The 19,397-nt window shown below is 35.8% G+C and overlaps 2 protein-coding genes across 4 annotated transcripts in view; one reads left to right on the top strand and one right to left on the bottom strand.

Annotated features, from left to right (window-relative positions):
* Window positions 1-6,053, top strand: part of Xpa (XPA, DNA damage recognition and repair factor) — a 29,031-nt gene extending 22,978 nt beyond the window's left edge. Inside the window, exon 6 of the mRNA XM_027930882.2 lies at window positions 935-6,053. Within this exon, the coding sequence (XP_027786683.1) occupies window positions 935-1,083 (149 nt within the window). The 3' untranslated portion in view covers window positions 1,084-6,053. The remainder of the gene's footprint in view (window positions 1-934) is intronic.
* Ncbp1 (nuclear cap binding protein subunit 1) overlaps window positions 3,949-19,397 on the bottom strand; it is a 34,555-nt gene continuing 19,106 nt past the window's right edge. For all 3 annotated transcript variants that reach the window (XM_027930880.2, XM_027930881.2, XM_071600763.1), the window contains 12 exons: window positions 17,894-17,958; window positions 17,382-17,444; window positions 17,091-17,165; window positions 14,717-14,820; window positions 12,893-13,015; window positions 11,775-11,877; window positions 11,300-11,393; window positions 10,534-10,637; window positions 9,147-9,261; window positions 6,154-6,282; window positions 5,471-5,584; window positions 3,949-4,506 (listed from right to left, as the gene is read on the bottom strand). In XM_027930880.2, coding sequence (XP_027786681.1) covers window positions 4,393-4,506; window positions 5,471-5,584; window positions 6,154-6,282; window positions 9,147-9,261; window positions 10,534-10,637; window positions 11,300-11,393; window positions 11,775-11,877; window positions 12,893-13,015; window positions 14,717-14,820; window positions 17,091-17,165; window positions 17,382-17,444; window positions 17,894-17,958 — 1,203 coding nt within the window. In that variant the 3' untranslated portion in view covers window positions 3,949-4,392. The remainder of the gene's footprint in view (window positions 4,507-5,470; window positions 5,585-6,153; window positions 6,283-9,146; window positions 9,262-10,533; window positions 10,638-11,299; window positions 11,394-11,774; window positions 11,878-12,892; window positions 13,016-14,716; window positions 14,821-17,090; window positions 17,166-17,381; window positions 17,445-17,893; window positions 17,959-19,397) is intronic.

The raw sequence follows: 19,397 nt of genomic DNA, 5'->3' as shown, positions 1-19,397 counted from the left end.
ACATAATGTATGATGTGGCACAAAGACAGTACTGGAATAAGACAACCTGGGTTCACATATATCTTTGCTCTGTTTTCCCACCTGCAAAATAAAACAAAGTTAAAAAAAAAAAAAAAAGTTTTTTCCCCTGCTATTTATACTCTGTGATTCTGATTTTTAGGTTGTACTTTGTGGTAGTTATTGGCAGCTCTTCCCCCCAAACTAATGCTGCCACTTTGTAAAATAAAGAACTTTTAATAAACGTGATCAATTGCATGACCAATTTTTCTAAGATGAAAACACATGAATTTTACTGGTAGTTCCTGGCTTTCTAGTTTTCTTGCAAAAACTTGCCTTGCCTCTTAGAGGCAGTGTTCCTGACTTATAAATTTGGATTAAAAGACATTCCCCTTTCCTGCTGTGGCATGGAAAAAGTCAGATGTCAACACTATCTCCTGTCACTTCTGTTTCTCTTTTGCTATAATTCTAACCACATACCTGTTTCTTTTCTTTTTGGGGGTGATGGTGGGGGGGGGGGTGTTCCAGGGATTGAACTCGGGGGACACTTGATCACTGAGCCACATCTCCAGCCCTATTTTATATTTTATTTAGAAACACACTGAGTTGCTTAGTGCCTTGCTTTTGCTGAGGCTGGCTTTGAATTTGAGATCCTCCTGCCTCAGCCCTCCGAGCCACTGGGATTACAGATATGTGCCACTGCGCCTAGTCCCACATACCTGTTCTGTTTCTCAATCTCTCATGTCATACTACTCCAACAACTGACTTCACAAGCCAAGCAGGGAGGTAAGAAAGCTTGCCAAGTTTGTGAAATCAACTTTGATGTGCCATAAATTTAAACTATATGGTTTAAATACACAGACATGGCTGAAAGTCTGATTGGATTTATTTTTGGGTTCAGCTGACAAACTTTGTGTTTTTTTTTTTTTTTTTAAAGAATTGCGCCGGGCAGTAAGAAGCAGTGTATGGAAAAGAGAATTGACTGCTCATCAACATGAGTATGGACCAGAAGAAAACTTAGAAGATGACATGTACCGCAAGACTTGTACTGTGTGTGGCCATGAACTGACATATGAAAAAATGTGATTTTTTTAGTTTCACTTGACATTTTTTAACAGAAATTTATATTTAAAGGAAATTAGATTGGCTTTATTCAGAATTCACCACAATGTAGTCCTCATAAATGACACACTTGCATAAATGCTTCCATAATAATAATTGTATGACTTAAGAGAAAGTTACAGTCCAGCTGGTCTGGTCCAGGGCAGCATATCAGATCTGTAGGAGGTGAATGGTAGAGTGGGTTTAAAGCAGCAGGTCAGAGCTGCAAATGGGGGAGCAAGAGGATAAAGCAAACCCTCCAATGGTGCAGAAAGAAGAGCTTTCAATAAAGGCCAAAGTTGACTGAATTGGACTCAATCAGGGATGGTGGTACACTGTTGTAAGAGTCTGTCAGGACTTTAAGGACTACTTCTATCTCTAGGACAGTGAGGCAGTCCTGAGGAGTCAATGCTGCAAGAATAAACAAATTGCAGGATTCTGGTCATGTTTTCACTAAGGGCTTACTACTGCAGACCTTCGTGTAAGTGTTCAAACAGACAGCTCTTCTCAAATGCTGAATTAAAATGGAAAGCAGCTTCTTTGAAGGTTGAATATCTGACTGTTGATCAAAGATATTAGTTTACCTAAGTACTGCTGAGTGCCTTATAGATATTCTGATTTTGATCCTGGGAGGGAAGGCAACTTGCTTCTTATAGCACTTCTTATTTAGCTTCCATGCTTCTAAGGGAGGAGATCACAGCCTATGACCTCACTTTACCCCAAGCATTTGGATTAAGTTTAGCTAATTGGAATTTCCTTTAATCTTGTTCAAAGATCATCAAATAGTTTGACTATAGGATCTATGCATAATTATAGACAAAAATTCAAGTTGAGATAAACTGGATATTTTTCAAATTATTTGACATGATTTTTATCCTGTCACTATAAACAGGGTTCATGCAGTCCTTCTTCTCCTTAGATTTGCTTGGAGAAAGACCAAAGTCAAAACAACTCAAACCCAAGTAATTAGGTGCTTGAGGCTATAATTACTAATTGTTCTCTACGTAATAAAAACAGGAATGTTCAGTGTATTTCTCAAGTATTGACTTTTCATATGTGCTATACTAAATATTATAGCTCAGTAAAACTGACTCAATGGGCAGCCAGATTTCTGTGATTGGATAAAACCTTCTCCTTTGACAAGAGAGTAACTAGCTGTTCAGGCGGCTGCTAAGAGCATTACTGCATTGTGGGGGATAAAGCTCTTGGGGCCAGATGAAGCCAAGTACAAATTCCACTTCCTAGCTGTGGACACCTTGGGCAAATTTCTCCATAGGCCTATTTTTATCTGTGAAGGGAGGTATAATCATCTTTCAGAGCACTGCTGTGAGGATTAATCTAACAACTGGCACATAACCGCCACTAGTTAATAAGCACTAATCTAGGCCAATACACAGAGAGATTTGTCTAGCTGAGGTTTGCTTCTATTCATTCTTTATCAATTTAAAATAGTCCTGGTATCCAGCTATCTACATGGCAAGGCTTCATGTCATCTTTCACTTTCAGGTCTAACTATATTTTAGGAAAAACAGTGTATGTCATCAGTATATTGACAAATACATGTTAAATGGCACCAGTACAATTTAACGGAATATTGATTCATTGCAAGGTAGGAGGTACAGTGACATGCCATTTTTTTGTCTGTGTAAGCTTCCTTAGTGTGGAAAGCAATTGCTGAATGTTTGCTCTTGCACCTTTATTTCTTCAAAATTCAGTTGCTAGGTTCAGTTTTTCCATATGCATAGCTGTTGGACTAGGTAAAGCAGAGTCCCATCCATGAAGGAACTATTAGAAGCAACCATTATACATGAAAAGAGGATCAAGAGAAAGGAAATGAACATGAACACCTACAAATGTCTCTAGAATGTGGACCAAGTATAGCTAGCTAACCTATGCTAGGCAATGTGGAAGTATTACAAAGCAGTTTAAGATCAAATAAAGTCATCAGAGCCTTAAACGTTATCCACTGGCTTCTTGTGAACAGAAGCCACTTGAAACTACATACTGTGTGCTGTGGTAAAGCAATGGGAAAGAAGAACAGTATACCTAAGATTTCCTTCCTTAAATAGTATGGTATTTAAAATCCTAGGAATTCCCATCTATTAAATGGACTGTTTCATAGCCACCAAAATGTATAGCAAACTAATATGACCATATATCAAAACATGGAAAATGCTCAATGCATCATACACTTAGGATGTAATAAGTTTAAAAAGTTACTATACTTTTTTTTGGTGTGCAGATGCACAAAAATATTACCAGTAACTATAGAATTATTATTGTTTTAGTGAAAAAAGACTAAAAATCCCACAACTTTGAAATGTCAGAGAATTCCTTATATACAGATACATTATTTTACAAAATGCTCTTGAGTCTCAATACCACATAGGGAAAAAAACCCTCAAGAATTAGTTATTTGAATCAAGACACATGGAGATAAAACCCAAGCTGACATCTAAATACAGTTTTAGCTAATCTGTGTCCAGTTCCACTATAGCATGTGGTTTGCTACATGATCTTGGACAAATCCCTCTCAGAGGCAACAGGCAATGACCTGATGCTCTAAGATCATCGTTCTCCAACTGGAAACAACTAGGGAGCTTTAAGATGGTGTCCAGCTTCTACCTCTGGAGATTATTTAAGTAACTTCAGATTCCTAGGTAAGTTGGTATGGACAAATTTGAGTATCACTACTTAAAATAGTAACACTTTTACATACTAATAGTATCTCAAAATACTTAAGAAAAATATTTTGAAGAGAAAATTTCAAACAGTATGAAAGTGTGCCTTCAACAGTAAATCATTAATTTAAAAAGTAAACTAAGATGGTAAATCATGAAATAACCAAGATTAAAAAACATACTTTTAGTTTTATTTCAGCCATGTCAGGTTATCCATGAGCTGTGAAAAGCTATGCTAGCTGGTAATAAACCCATCAGTTCTATTTACTACTTTATAACGAAAGGTTGACCTCTAGTGTTTCACATACCTCAAATCTGTCGTTTTGTGCCGTAAGGAGAAAACATATCAAATGATCACAGAAAAGTTGTATCTGTCACATATAATACATCATGGTCATTGTCACATTGTTATCATTAAGAAATATTTGCTTTTTAAGGGAAATTAAAGGTACTTCCATATTCCTCATTGTCCTTCTTCCCCTTTGTTTCCTTTAAGAAGTGAAGGCTATTATAAGAAACCAAGCCTTCAAACCATAAAAAATAAGACAAATTATTTTAAGATATTAAAAAAAAAACAAAAAACCTTGACACGAGGGGAAAAAAAATATGACCCTTAGGCCTGCAGAGCACAGAACTGCTGGAACACAGCCAGGATATGAGGGTCTAATTCAGCAGTGAAGAGAAGGTTCTCCAGGGTCACCATATATTGCTGGATTATCTGATGATGCTGTAGACACAGAAAAGTGGTGTTCAGGTCAGTCATAGCAAGTAAACAATCATGGAAAACATCTACCTCAGCAGCCCACCCATGCTGTGAAATGAGAAGAGGAAGTAGGAAAAGGCAAGTAGTTCAGGCTCATGGGAATAACAGACTCTTCAAAAGCCCAGCATTAAGAAAATGTACAGGGAGATGTGAAAAAAGGGGTGTCCAACAGCTTTTCTAAACAACGCAGTCATTACCAGCCTGTCCAAAGTGTAACTCATGATGCCACACTGTGCCAGTGGCTCTTGTGTGTGGCTATCACTAGTATAGACTGGTCAGGACATAATATTTTAGGACTTTTTAAAAAGCAGCCCAGACATTGACTAACTGAGGAAGATAAAAATTTCAGAAAACAACAACAAAAACACTCTTTTATGTGTTTCTAGGTGGACTTGAGTATACTTAGGGATTCTTACAGCTTAAAACTTTTTAAATTGGTAGTGAATAAGAAAAAAATCTAGAGGAACTCCTAATGACTTTTGCATTCATGATTTTTCTAGAACAAACAAATGAAGATTAGTGTCTGAAGTTACAAAGAATCAGCTCCACATTCTAACTTAAATCTAGCCGAGAGCAGGTGCTAACAGGTTTCTTATGTGAAGAGACCTCAGCTTACCTTGCTTCTGTGATCACTGTTTATCATCTGAACATGAGATTTTTAAGTACTTTTATAAAACCAATTACTATTTGCTTAGTTTTTATTTTTTTAATCTATTTTAGATTACATTTGAGATCCTTAGCATAGAAAATTTCAATTGGGAGTCTATGTGATAATAAGCCAATTTAAACCTAAATATTCTGATGAATAGCAGCAAATGGAATTAACTAAAGGGCCTACAGGTTACTACATAACCTCCTTAAAAATTTGGCGAGGAAACCTTTGTGGCTGAGAATATAGTATTTATCATAAACAATGTTCCTCACAAACCTGCAGGAAGATCTGCTGGAGCCTCTCTATACAGTTCTTGTACCATGGTGTCAATACACTGGTTCCGTCAGTTTCACATCGTACTAAGTGCTCAGTCAAGATCATGATAAAACGCTGGAAAGGAGGAATGAAGATGAAGTATTAGAGGGGTAATTTTATATTTCAGAAAAAAACTCATGACAGAGACTTTCAAGTATGGCCTGTTCCACCCAGTCTTTGAGCTGTGTGCTCCTAACTCTCATGATTCACTGAATATTGTAATCTAGAAAAGGAAACCAGTAATAATTTGAATTGGTGCATCCTTTTGGGCAATACATAATGATTCAATGTCTAAATTTTTCTATAATATTACTTTTGGGTCTCTATTCTGGGAAAATAATCAGAAATGTTAAGAGGACACTGTTTTGCATCCTGATGACCATTTTGTTAACAATCATTTAAATCAACAATAGGGAATAATTAAATATGAAACAGACATTTCAATACTAAGTACACAGCACAGAACTAAGAATACATGGAGGCCTCCAAATACTAACATTTTCTTTTGTAAACTTTTGTATTATTAAAACTTTTCTGTAAATAAGCATGCATTCCTTTTATAATTGAAAATAAGTTTTTTTTTTTTTTTAAATGAAAGAGATGTATTGATTCCCTCTACATGTCAATGTGCCAAACCAAGTTACCTGAAATATGACGAGGAAGAGGTTCTTCTGCTCACTCTGAGCAGACTCCACTTTTTCCTGCAACCTTTCTATTTGCTCCTCAAGGGCCCCATCTTTCCTGTCACTGCTTCTGTCATCATCATCACTTCGCTGCAGAAAGCACAGGGACAAAAGGGCATTATTTACAACTCCAGTGTATTAAATCCCATTAAAGAAAGGGAAGGATTTTATTGTGTCAGGTCAAATGCTATTCAAAGACTTGTATTCTGTTGGGCACCCACCTGTAATCCCAGGTACTCTGAAGGTCAAGGCAGGAAAATCACCAAGTTTGAGGTGAGCCTCAGTAAATTTAGAAAAACTCTACCATAAAATTTAAAAAATTAGTATATTAGTATACACCTAGTGCTGTACGTTAGTGGTAGAGAACCTAGATTCAATCCCCGAAGAGGGGTATGTGTGTATGTAAGGGGAAACTTATATGTATGGTAAAAGGCCCTTACCCCCCGCCATCTCAAAAAATCTCCAGGTCCTCTTTTGGTTCAGAAACACGTTTTCACTTAAGTTTTATCGGTACTTGCTAGGCCAGCGAAATTTAGTGACACTTGTCTTGGAACAGCAGTGGGAGTGCTGACTATCAAATAATACCGCCTGACCACCTGTGTGAAGTTAACAACAGGAAGGTACCCTGTCAATCTTTCATCCCTAATGGACCACGCGGAAAAGATGGACAGGCCCTCCTGCAGCTCATAGCCCAGGTTGTTCATTCTCATCAGAAATAAGAAATAGCTTCAAGTGACATGTAGTAATTTAAAGCAGACTGTTCAAGACTCTGATGGTAATAATGGGCTCAATCTACCCCTGTACAGCTTTAATTATTTCTTCCAACTTCCTCTGAAGAGTATATAGCATTTAAATCAAAACTAAACTGAGAGTTCATCTCATACTAGCAGGAACGGCAGCCATCAAGAATACAAATAATTAATGGTGGCGAGGATGGGGAGGAAAGGGAACACTTTTATACTATTGGTGGGGTTGTAAATTAGTACAACCACAATGGAAATGATTACAGAGGCCCCTCAAAACACTAGGCATGGAACTACCATATGACCCAGCTATCCACTCCTAGGTATTTATCCTGAAGAATTAGGGTCACCACACTACAGTGATACACGCATACCCACATTTACAACAGCGAAATTCACAATAGCCAAAACTATGGAAACAGTATGTGTCTATCAACAGATGAATAGATAAAGAAAATGTGGTATATATTCAAAGTAAGTTTTATTCAGTCATAAACAGAACTAAAGACCATTATGTTAAGTGAAATAAGACAAACTCAGAAAGTCAAGGAAGCGTGTTTTCTCTCATATGTGGAAGCTTGAGAGGAAAAAGGAAAAGAAGATCTCATGGAAATCAAAGAAGGTCAGTGGAAGGAATGGATCAAGGTGGGAGACAGGCAAGGTGGAGGAAGTGCCGGGAGTGATCCTGGTCAAATTGTATTGTTAAATATGTAACAATAAATCCCACCATTATGTAAAACTATAATGTACCAATAAAAATGTTGAGAAAGGGGGAAAAAAAAAGAAAAAGAAAAAGGCCTACTGACAAGTAGCTAAAGCAGCACTCTTGGAAAAGAATATACAGCATTTGCTTATTTGGCTGACAAAATAAGGCAGAATAAAAGGCAAGATTTATCTTCATTTTACTGAAGAAGGGAAAGGGTAAGAGGTTAGATGGCTGAGCTATTCTTGGCTCTCGGTATGTTACATACCAGGTTTCTTTTGGCATGAAGATGGGTGTCACGCATAGAACCTAGAAAGCCTGGTAATCCTTCTTGATACTACTCTACTGCTAAGGCCCATCTATACTTGCATCTTCCATTCTTTAAGCAAAATCATCAGAACCACTCAATGATTGTACAGAATTCTGCTTTTAACTCTACACACACATGTAATAGGGGTCTTCCTTATAGTCTAAGCACCTGGGCACAGTTGTCTTCCTAATCCTACAATAAGATAAGGCTAGAGTACCATTCTTAATGGCTCTTTCTGCCATAAAGGAAATGCTACAAAGATCCACACTACTAGTTACAACAGCCACTAGCCACATATGGCTCCTGAACACTTGAACTGTGGCCAGTGCAACAAGGAAACTAAATTTTAGCTTGTATTTAAGCAATTTTAAATAATTTAAAATTTAAATAGTCACATGTGCTAGCAGCTACATGTAGCACATTTCCAGAGAACAATGTAGCATGTGGGAAATCTCTGGAGTGTGACAGACCTGGGCCAAAACTGGGTCCTGTCATTTACATGCTATGTGACCCTGGAGCATGCTTCCCTCAATTTATACATCTAAAAAACAGGATGACACCATTTATAGCATTTTAGGTTAGTGAATGTATGTTTACATTCCCATGTGTCTGTATGTATGTCTACTTGGAGACCAGCACTCAAACTTCCTGCACATTCATATAAGTCACTTAACATTTCCCCCACGTTCTAATTTGGTAAACATGCTTCACACTGGAAAGTACTGTCACGGAGAACACCAGTACTATTATGCAAAATCACAGGATGCAATCAGCTCCCTAATTCTCCTCAAAACATCTAAAATACTAAACTTTTTATTACTATGATAATTATTTTTGTAAACTAGGAGTGTCTGTCACACCCCTCTCCAAAGTACTGAGGAAGTGATAAGCCATCTACAGTCTTCTCCCTTCCCCCGTGCACCAGAGAATCAGAAATAATATTGTCCTTTTTCCTTTTAGAAGTGCAAACAAGAAGTTGACTCAGGTGATGAACTGGGGAAAAGTAAAGTTCATGGCTTACATCATGCAGTATAACTACCCATAACAGACTACCCGATCCTTTCCCCTCTGCTTCTGGAAACAGCTACAGAACTTGGCCTAGGAAAAAACGAATTACCACAAAGTAACAGTCTTTGAATATTCTCTCCAGGTGCGGCCAAACCTTCTTTAATCATTTTGAAATCGACACAAGACTTACCCGTTTGTGTTGCCTTGCCAGTTTCTCTTTAGCTTCTTCTAGCTCTTTCTGGATCTTCATAACATGTTTGTTCATCTTACGAATTGTAGAATGCAAGATTTCCCAAACAAACAATCTTAAAGAAATATGCCATTTGGTTATTATATGGTAGGTTATGCTTGCAGACAATAAAACCTATAATCAAATTTTATAATCTATTCCATCCTTAAGGGCTGCTATATTTCTCCATTTGGGCACAATTAGTCATATTTCTCCAGCAAGCATCCATCTCCATTTGTTAAACTCAAGTAGACTCAAGGAAGCTCCCCGAGGGCAATACTACATTCTTGCCATTTTTCTTACTTCTCTTATATGTAACTGTACATACTCACTGAAGTGGCAAACTATGAAAACCACTAACATTAGGAGGAGAAATACATTTTGTCTTTTCTCAATGTCAATACCAAGCATTGAACTTAATCTAAGGCTCATTTCACAACCTTTAACCACTCAAGCTAATTCTCTTAGGGAGATTTCAGAAACTTATTAGTTTATAATGACTATCAACTACTAGGCTTTAAGAATAAGATAAATTTACGTCAGCTATCTTTATCATCAAATAGAATAAAAAATGAGGATCATCTTGTAGATACTTTAAAATAAATGGTTGATTTTTAAAAAATATCCACTTATTTTTATGTCTATGAACTAGGCCTTCTAACCTCAGGATACAGCATAATATTTCCTTCTATAAATTTTGGCTTGGATGACAGTTTAAGTGAAAGATAATACAGCAATCTATTCATAAAACTCCAATAAAGAAAATGTTAGTCTAGAACGTTAGCAGATAGGACAAAAGAGCAGAGCACTCTGACTTTGGTAGGGGTCAGTGAAGGCTTTGCAGGTAGAAATATTTGAGCTAGGTGTTGAAGAAAAGATGGTGCTCTTGAGCAATGAATTGATTCTAGAAGGCCTGGTTTGAATCGGGGCTCTGCACTTAGTTATGTGACTCTGAGCAAGCTACTGAAGCACTCTGTGACATTTTCCTATCCTGTAAAATGTGGACAATAGGGAACCTCCTTTTTGGTGTGTGAGCATGAAATGAGTTGAAAATGTAAATCATTCAGAATAATGGTTAACACATTCATGGGTGGTCAGTTTTCTGAGTGTTTGGAAATCTGAGAATGCCTTACTGTTGGCTTCATTTGTGAATATCAAAATTGACTGATCATACATTTGATCACACCTTATAGCCCTAAGGATTCAGTATATTTCATATCAGTGACCTCTGGCAATAAGAGATACAATGAAGTTAAAAGGCTATGATGGATTTTTATGAATTATTTCACAAAGTTTGTGTTCTCTAAGAATTGGTATACATGTGGTTTCTTATATATGAGCTTCAAACCTAGTAAAGTCACGAGACAGTTCTGAGGAGAAGATCCAATTTGCTACTGCAGCACAGTCAACAATCTGTGTACGGATCATCTTATCCACGAGGACAGCAATCATCTACAGGGAGAAAAGAATCTCTAGAGTAAATCACCTAATAGTAGCCAAAATAATACTACTGCTACAAAAGTAAAACAGGGCTGTATAATTCATTTTTAGTGGCAAGGGAAATGAGCAATCTGTTCACTTTGTCTTAACATTTATCCTGCCCTCTGCTTGGTTCTAGTAGTCTAAGATATACTATAATATTAATAAAGATTGAATGGAAAGAAAAACTCTAAATGATAATAATAAAAAAAAATTTAGATGATAATGCCTGTACAAAAAAAAAGCATATAATTTCAACTGAATCCCCCAAATAAAAACTTTATCACAGAAAAACCTAACTATCTTATAAAATTTGTTCAATTCCTTTTTATAATACACAGTATAAAAACAATTATATTGAGGCTTGAGAAATATGTGCTTCTTTGTAGAAACTGGATAGAACAGACAACTAACTCTTATCAAACGAATACACTGCCAAGCAACAAGCATTCTTACTGAACTTTTAGAACATGTTGAGGTATTATAGTCCAAAACCAAATTTTCACACTTTTACATTTTAAGAATGAATTAAACATCATTCACAGCATCAAAAAAATTCATACATTTTAACACCACTCTTGCCTTATCTTTATACCTAATTAGAACCTCAACATGCTTAATTAAATAATTTTTACCTGTGGATGGTTCCTCCAGACCTCAAACATAACTCTTAGCACATGTAACTTCCCTTCATCACTTTCCGCTAGAGTTTTGAAGACTTCATGAAACCTTTTGATAATGGGAGAAAAATATCACACATACTTATTCATTGAGCATTTTCTTTTAAAAGCCTTTCAGATTTAAAAGGTAAGAACAGTAAGTCACAGTTTGTGAGGGAGCTGCCACAAAATCTTAAAGAGAGGAATATCTATGTGCTTCTCCTCCTCTTGGATTCTAAAATTAGAAAAAAAATCTGCCTTTATATGCCAACCTTTGGGCAGCTCTCAAAAATGTAGGTAGCTCCCATTTCTGCTTGCTTTCCTTTGGGAAAGCCGGGGATAGGGAATTTAGCAACCACAAACCAAAATTAAATAATAGTATTAAGATCTTCATATTAAAAAAAATTTAGATAAAAATTACTATACCACTGGTGGTATAGTAAGTACTTACTTTGCAAGAGCACTGAAGGAGTGGCTGAATGATTTGGCTGCCAAATGTAGCAGAGTCTGTACAAAGACCTCTATTTTCAATGGGTTAAAACTAAATCCTTCATCTGAAAAATATTTCACAGTAATATAAAAAAATAGGTACAGCAATTTCTTGTTGCTACACTTGGAATGCTAAACAGATGCCACATTCAAATGCTTAGTCAGAAATTCATGTAACATCTAGTATTACTAACAAAAGATGATCACTGATTTTAAATACTCAAAATAAAAACCAATCTTAATTCTTAGTTTTATGGAACTGTTTCCCTAATACTTCTATATGAGCCATTTCTTTAAACAACAGCACTGATATTTCCTTATTCATACTCGTCCATAAAATGGAAAGATCATGTTAATTAAAAGCAAAATGAGTGAACACTTAAGCCTATGTCCTTAAATACATGACAGTGCCTACAATGAATATTGCCATTTTGATTTATGCTTTCTAAATCCATTCCCCAGCCAATGGTTATCCAGTTGTCCCAATAGATTGTCATCCATTCTATTCACTTGCTTTTTTTTTTTTTTTTGGTGCTAGCACCACATTGATTTAATTACTATAATAACTATACATTTCACAATGTTTTAATATGTGCTATGGTAAATTCTTATCCATTTATTAATCAGTTAAACTTATGTCCATAAAACTGCAATTCTGGTTGGAATTACATGGTACGTTAAACATTACTATTACAGGAAACGTTAAACATTACTATTATAATAGCTTAATTTGGAGAAAACACCCAGCTTTATATTTATAACACAACAAGTCTTCTCATTCAGGAATCTCTCTCTGGTGAAAGCAGAGATGTTTTAAAACATCACTGACTGATCAAAATATTTGTAAGTGGAATGCAGTTTATATTCTTAATGTAAAATGATTTCACAGGAATTTAAGAGCCTCTTTTTAGATAAGGGAGAAATTCTTGAGTTCTAGGACAACTGACAGGCTGAACAGACCAAATAGATACATTGCTTTATGAGCATCCAGTGGGATTGAGGAACTCCTGTTGCCAGAGTTATTATATTTTAATTTGACTATATACACAGTTCCACTGAAGAAATATTTAATTCCCTTACCATCATCATCATCCTGATTAGGATTTGGCACATCTTTCAAAATGCTGAAGATTTCATCATTGGTTGCTTTACTTTTAAAGGCAACAGCTAAACAGAGGGCCACAGAATGTCCAGGAAGAGAATCTAAAGACAGAATGGAGGGGAAGACAGATAAAATTGAAAAAACTATTCTAATGAATATCTGAGAAAGAACAAAAACAAAAAACTCTTTCCTTCCAAAATAACATATTCTATGAAGATCAGTATTTAAATTGTGTAAGTGAAGGTTTCCTTTAATAAGCCAAAACAAAACAAAAACAACAAACCTAACAACAACAACAAAAAACACCCAACCGGAAAGAAGATTCTCATTTCAGTACTTTCTTAATGATACTTAGCTAATTGAATCTAGAGTGTCAGGGCTACTGAGCTTCCTCAAGATGAACAGTGAGTGGAAAAGTGATACGATTACAACTATCTTTAACAACCCTCAACTTTCTTAAGCCTTTGTAACCTCAAAACCCAAGAATTAAAGTACTTCTCTTTCATTTTTGCCACTATCCCCTTTGTCCCACTTTCTCTAAGACAGCAGAAACTAAGTTTGACCTTGAACAAAGGCTGCCTACTTAAGAAGGTATTTTGCTGCTTTCTTTTGTTGAGTAGAGAAATGGTTGAATCTATATAAGGCAAACACTCTTGTGATATGACTCCTAGGTTTACATCTGTTGAATCCTTTTGTATAAAAGGTGTGCTTGTATAAAAGGATCACCAGAGCAACAGAGAATTAACTTGTTATGTATGGGAGATAAGGGGCAACCAAAAAGGGACTCCTGACATTGGCTCATAGATTATGAGTCATTAAGCACTTGGAATGAATAAAGTCAATTACAACAGGCCACAGGAGGACAGTCATGTCATGACCTGTATGAGCTTTTCCTTGAAAGTGGGAGAGGAATGTAAGTGAAAAACAAAACAAGAAAACACACATGGTATAAAACCAGAATCTTCTGTCACCAAGGAATTTACATTCTAGCTGAGGAACCAAGATGATTGCATTTGAGGTAGCCAGAGAGCAAAACAAAACTGGCTTGCTAAAGGTTAAACAAAATACTTATGGGAGTAGAGCTTAGGCTATACTCCAGGAAGAAAAAGGATAAGAGTAGAGTTCACAGAAACAAAGAACCTTCAGGCAACACAAAATGAAGGCTCCTGGAGGGGCTGTCTGTGCTCAGTGCAACCCCAAAAGGGCAACTTGAAGAATACTATGCCCAAGTCTGCACTAGTGTCACCAACATACAACACCTTACCTTTATTACACATAGTATGCCAAGTACAAAATAGCACCTAAAACCATAGCCCTTCTGACTTACAGTGCAATCTCAGAGATGATGTGAATGAAAGGTAAGAAAATCATACTGATGAATTTACCTCTAGAGGCATATGGCATGTGCACATATGTTCCCAACACCACACTTTAACTATTATCAGAGACAATCAATTCACATAGTCTCCATCATCAAAACAATTACATTTTTAAGTTTAGTACATTCTAACTCTAAATTTACCTTGCTATACTTGACACCATATTTAAAATGATGTCAAAGATACAACACTATAAACTGTATAAATATTATAAGCCAATGATAAAATCTCAGCAAAATCCTCAAAATGATCGCAGGACAAATAAACTATAGTGGCTAGTGAAGGACCACCTTCAAAGAGAGAAAGTATAAACCCCAAGGAAAGAATACAAATTTTCCACCATCAAGTAACTGACTTCACATTATAGTTGCACTGATAAACTCTTTAAGGACAGAGGAATATTTGTCTTATTTTATTACTTACTGCTACTTTCATCTCCGTACTTGTAAATGCAGGTTGGGTTTGCCGGACATAGAGCTGAGAAGGTAGGAGGAACAATATCTAATATACGCTGATGGTAAGACAACCTATGATAAAAATAACAGCCTCAGAAAATGTCTTTCATCATTTTATTCTTTGATAACCCACAATTTACCTGAAAAGTCACTATCTCTGACATCCTGAGCTCAGCTGACTACCAAGAAGTGAATTGGTGGGCGGGGGTGGGGAAGTCCTCTGGGCTGTTGTCTTAGTCAGCACCCTAATGCTCAAGCCTACTTCAAAACATTCACTGATGTGTAGGTTGGGAGTCCACAAGCCTGGTGGCCAAAGATGTGGGCTGATAGTGGAATAGGGTGGAGGAAATAGTCTGCAGGGCTGAGAGACTGATTATATTGCATCAAATAAATAAATATGGAAGATAACAGGAGCCAAATTTTTTACCTGAGAAGGTATTTACAAATCATGCCATAGAGAAAAACTAGAAGGAATATGATAGATTGACACTGAAGAGATGGATACACAAACATACACACTGGTGGATATAAAAATATTTATAGATATACACTATGTACATGTGTATATGTGTTCACCAAGAGGGCGTAGAACCAATGATGCACCAATATCAAGGGGCATATCAAGGGCCCAGATCTTGGTTCCTAAATACCATACTCTATTCTTAGAAACTTGGGCAATCTGAGTGGATGATTCCAGGGGAGGTCAAGAAAACAACGCATGGGCTTAGAAAATCTTATACTAGAAAATAAGAAAATGCTCAAAGAATGTTGGAGGATGTGATTTAAATAAATAAAAGGGCTTACACAGACTTCCCATGGGCAAAACAGGGACAATTTAGGCATCAAAATAAATAATAACAGTCAATGGTTTGTAACACATTGGATGAAATAGAAATTCACTAATCCTGATTATAAATAAAGGACCAGACAAATGGGCAGAAAGGATAGTTCTAATAGAATGCCCACATATAGATATTAAAAAAAAAAAAAAAAAAGACAAAGAGAATCATCACTTGGCAATCATTGTAGTGGTGGCTGATAAAAGCTGGAAGTATTAGTGGAGAATGGAGGTTTGATGAAGAATAAGATAAGAGGGGCTGGGGTTGTAGTTCAGCGGTTAGAGCGCTTGCCTCGTATGTGTGAGGCACTGGGTTTGATCCTCAGCACCACATAAAAAAAGTAAATAAATAAAACAAAGATATTACATCCATCTACAACTAAAGAAATCTTAAAAAAAAAAAAAAAGAATAAGGCAAGAATATAACTTAGGGGGCTGGGTTTTCAGCTCAGTGGTAGAGCACTTGCCTAGAACGTGTGAGGCACTGGGTTCAATCTTCAGCACCATATATAAACAAACAAACAAATAAATAAATGGTGTTGTGTCCATCTACAACTAAAAAGATATTTTGATTATCTTCCCAAAATATATTAATCAATATGTGATTAATGCTAATCAATAACAAAGGGCAAAATCGTGAGTTTAAGGAGGAGAAACCTGGCACATTGACACAACCAGCTGATCAAGATAACATCACCACTGGTTGGATTCCTGTGCCTTCTCAGGTGACAGACTGAAAGCGACAATGTAAGACCCGAGCTGACTCGGGAGGAAATATCCGAAGGATCCAAGAAAGCAAGGTCAAAGCAAGGTCGAGACTCTTTAACACTGACAAAGAAGTGGAAGATAAACAGTAACTGTTCAAGTCTGAAGGACTCTAAAGAGAATGACAACTAATGTTACCCCCGTTTCTATGCTAGAAAAAGGAAGAAATTGATGGGATTGTTGGTGAAATTATAATGCTATCTGGGGATTGTATGGTAGTTTGTACCAGAGCTGACTTTTCATGTGAAAGGTGGTCTGCTGGCTATGTAGGAGGGGAAATATGTTGTGAAGTGTTGAAAGATGATGGGCCCTCCTCCTGCTGGCTCCTGTTATCTTCCATATTGGTGCATCATTGGTTCTTGTTTGTAACAGGTATAGAGAGAGGAGGCAAAAGAGTGATCATGAGAGCAAACACCAAAAATGTCAGCAACTTGGGACTCTAGATGAACAGGATACGGAGTTTTTGGTATTTCAGGGGAGCAACTTCTGTATGAATTTGATATCATCTTATGGAACATTAAAGTAAAACTTACTGGCTTAATTCATATAGGATACAAATGGTAAAGCTGACTAATTTTTTTAAGCCTAAATCCTAATTAAAAAGAGAGACTAAGGGCAAATACTTGGAATTTACAAATTACATTCTGGACACTCATCACACATCAAGTGCAAAGAAGAGAAAAATATCTTCTCAGCAAAATTAGGAGACCTAAATAAAGAGAAAACATGAAGAACTTACCTCATACATTTTTCCAAAACTTCTCTTACAAACTTAGGTTTGGGACTTTCAAGATCTTGAGTAAGACAATCTGACCTAATGAAGAAATATAGTTTAAGTTCTTACATATGGTCTGCACTTATACCTAACCCGTACTAATTAAAAATAATTTCTCTTTATTATTCCACTTATAAATAGTAAATTAATATCAAAGAAATAAAAGATTTCAGACAGTAAAGACTGCCTTTAAATTACATTTTTAAATTTTTTTGACTTCTGGAGAAAGGAAAAGATAAAACATACCACACTTACCAATCTTCCCAGCTCCAACGGAACTGAAAGTTACTTAGATGATGAGAAAACCAATTAATAAACCTACATGGGAGTGGGAAAAAGAATGATTGCAATTTAGAACAGAAATTTATGAATCTTTCAAACAGATCAACTTGATTTTATGCTTAATGAAAACTATCCCCCACCCCCACCTGCAGCTATCTCTTTTCTTGTGATTTACTCTTTTCTCTGCAAATCTTATAACTTTTTTTTTTTTTTTTGTAGTTGTGTACTGGCAGCATGGCTTTGTTTATTTTTATGTGGTGCTAAGGATTGAACCCAGTGCCTCACACATGCTAGGCAAGCGCTCTGCCACTGAGCTACAGCCTCAACTCCATTATAACTAATTTTTAATAGTTCTTTATCTCACTTCTTCTAATAGTACTAACATTCATTCTCTTTAGGTAAGAAACATAAAATTTGAGCACCTATTTTTTGTGGGCACCTTATATACGTTTATATAACTGTACAGAAATAAGCAATTGTTGTACCTGTCTACACATGTAGTATTCATTGTGTCCAAACGCATGTATAACATTTCAGTTGCCTGTGCAAGCTGAGAATTTGAAGATAAGGAAAATTCTCAAACATAACTTTGAGCATCTTTTCATGTAAATGATCTTTTGGTTTTTGTTTTCTAAAAAGCTATAAAGTATCAATGATGCATAATAAATCTGACCTGTACATGTCCATGAAATCAAGATAATGAATATTTTGCTTCTTTATTATCCATTCCTCTTCTCCTTCTCCCAAGCTTCCACTGGCCTGCTGTTATTTTGCATTTTTTAGAATTTTAGGTAAATTTACAGTATATAGATTCTTTGATACCTTTCACTTGGCATTATTTTTCTATTTATTCAAGTGCTGTCTGCATTGTGTTGTTATTCCTGTTGTTCTTTATACTGCTGAGTAGTATTCTGTTTCAAAGATATAACAGTTTGTTTCTCCATTCATGGGTTGTTGGATGCTTAGACTATTTCTAGTTTTGTGCTATTACAAATCAAGTGTCTTTGAACATTAATGCCCAGATCTCTTTCTCTGAAAATCCAAATTATTTTTCAGAAAATGAAAACAATAAAAAACTTTACCAAAAAAATTTGTTGAGACTACTAGCAGTGAACTTCTCTAAAGGTTGGATGAAAAATTTAGGATATACAAAGAGAAATGAAGATCCCTGAAAGTGGCAGATATGTATATTCATTTAAATGAACATTACTGTATGAAAGAATTTTTTTTCCTTTAAGTTCTAAGAGTAGCATGTAAATCAAGAAGAAAAAAGAAAGTGTTTCCTGATCTTTTTAAAATCTGAGAGAAAGGTTAGAAATTAAGACTAGTAAGCATGCATGACAAAAAGTATACAGGAATACTGCATAAATGTATGTACTTGTAAACTAGTAGAGGAGAAAAAATGAAATAAAATCCCAAATTCCTTATGTAGTACAAAAGACATGACAGCAAAGAAATGACAAACAGAGCCCAGTAAAAAGACAAAAAGACTCCAGCTATATGCTGTGTATAAAACATAAAAATGTAAAGATGCAGAAAGAGTAAAAAGACTAAGAAAAAAATTATTTTAACAAAAAGAAAGCTGGTGAAACTTTATTAACATTTAACAAAACAGACATTTCAGAGTGACAAAAAGTTCACTTTGCCAAAGATATAAATCTGAACTTGTACGAACCTAATAATATTAACTCAAAACAGACAAGGCAAACTACGGAAGTAGAGAAATGAGCGAATTCACAGTCATAGTGGGAGAGTAATACCTCCTCTGCAACAGCAGACCAAAAATTTTTAAAAATTTAAAGATACCAATATTGTAACTAAATATTACAATTAATGGATACTAATTAACTTATAGAAAAACCTTAACTACAGAGTATACATTCTTATTTGTAGTAATCTACATTTTAAAAAGCAAGGGAATGATTATCATGTCAGAACAGTGTGGGGATGGAAATAAAGGAGCCCTACTGGGGAGGAGAACAGAAGGAA

The sequence above is a fragment of the Marmota flaviventris genome, chromosome 13, assembly GCF_047511675.1.
Source record: "Marmota flaviventris isolate mMarFla1 chromosome 13, mMarFla1.hap1, whole genome shotgun sequence".
In the NCBI taxonomy this organism is placed as follows: domain Eukaryota; kingdom Metazoa; phylum Chordata; class Mammalia; order Rodentia; family Sciuridae; genus Marmota; species Marmota flaviventris.
Note: the sequence above shows the minus strand (reverse complement) of the source record. Positions and strands in the feature narration are given on the sequence as shown.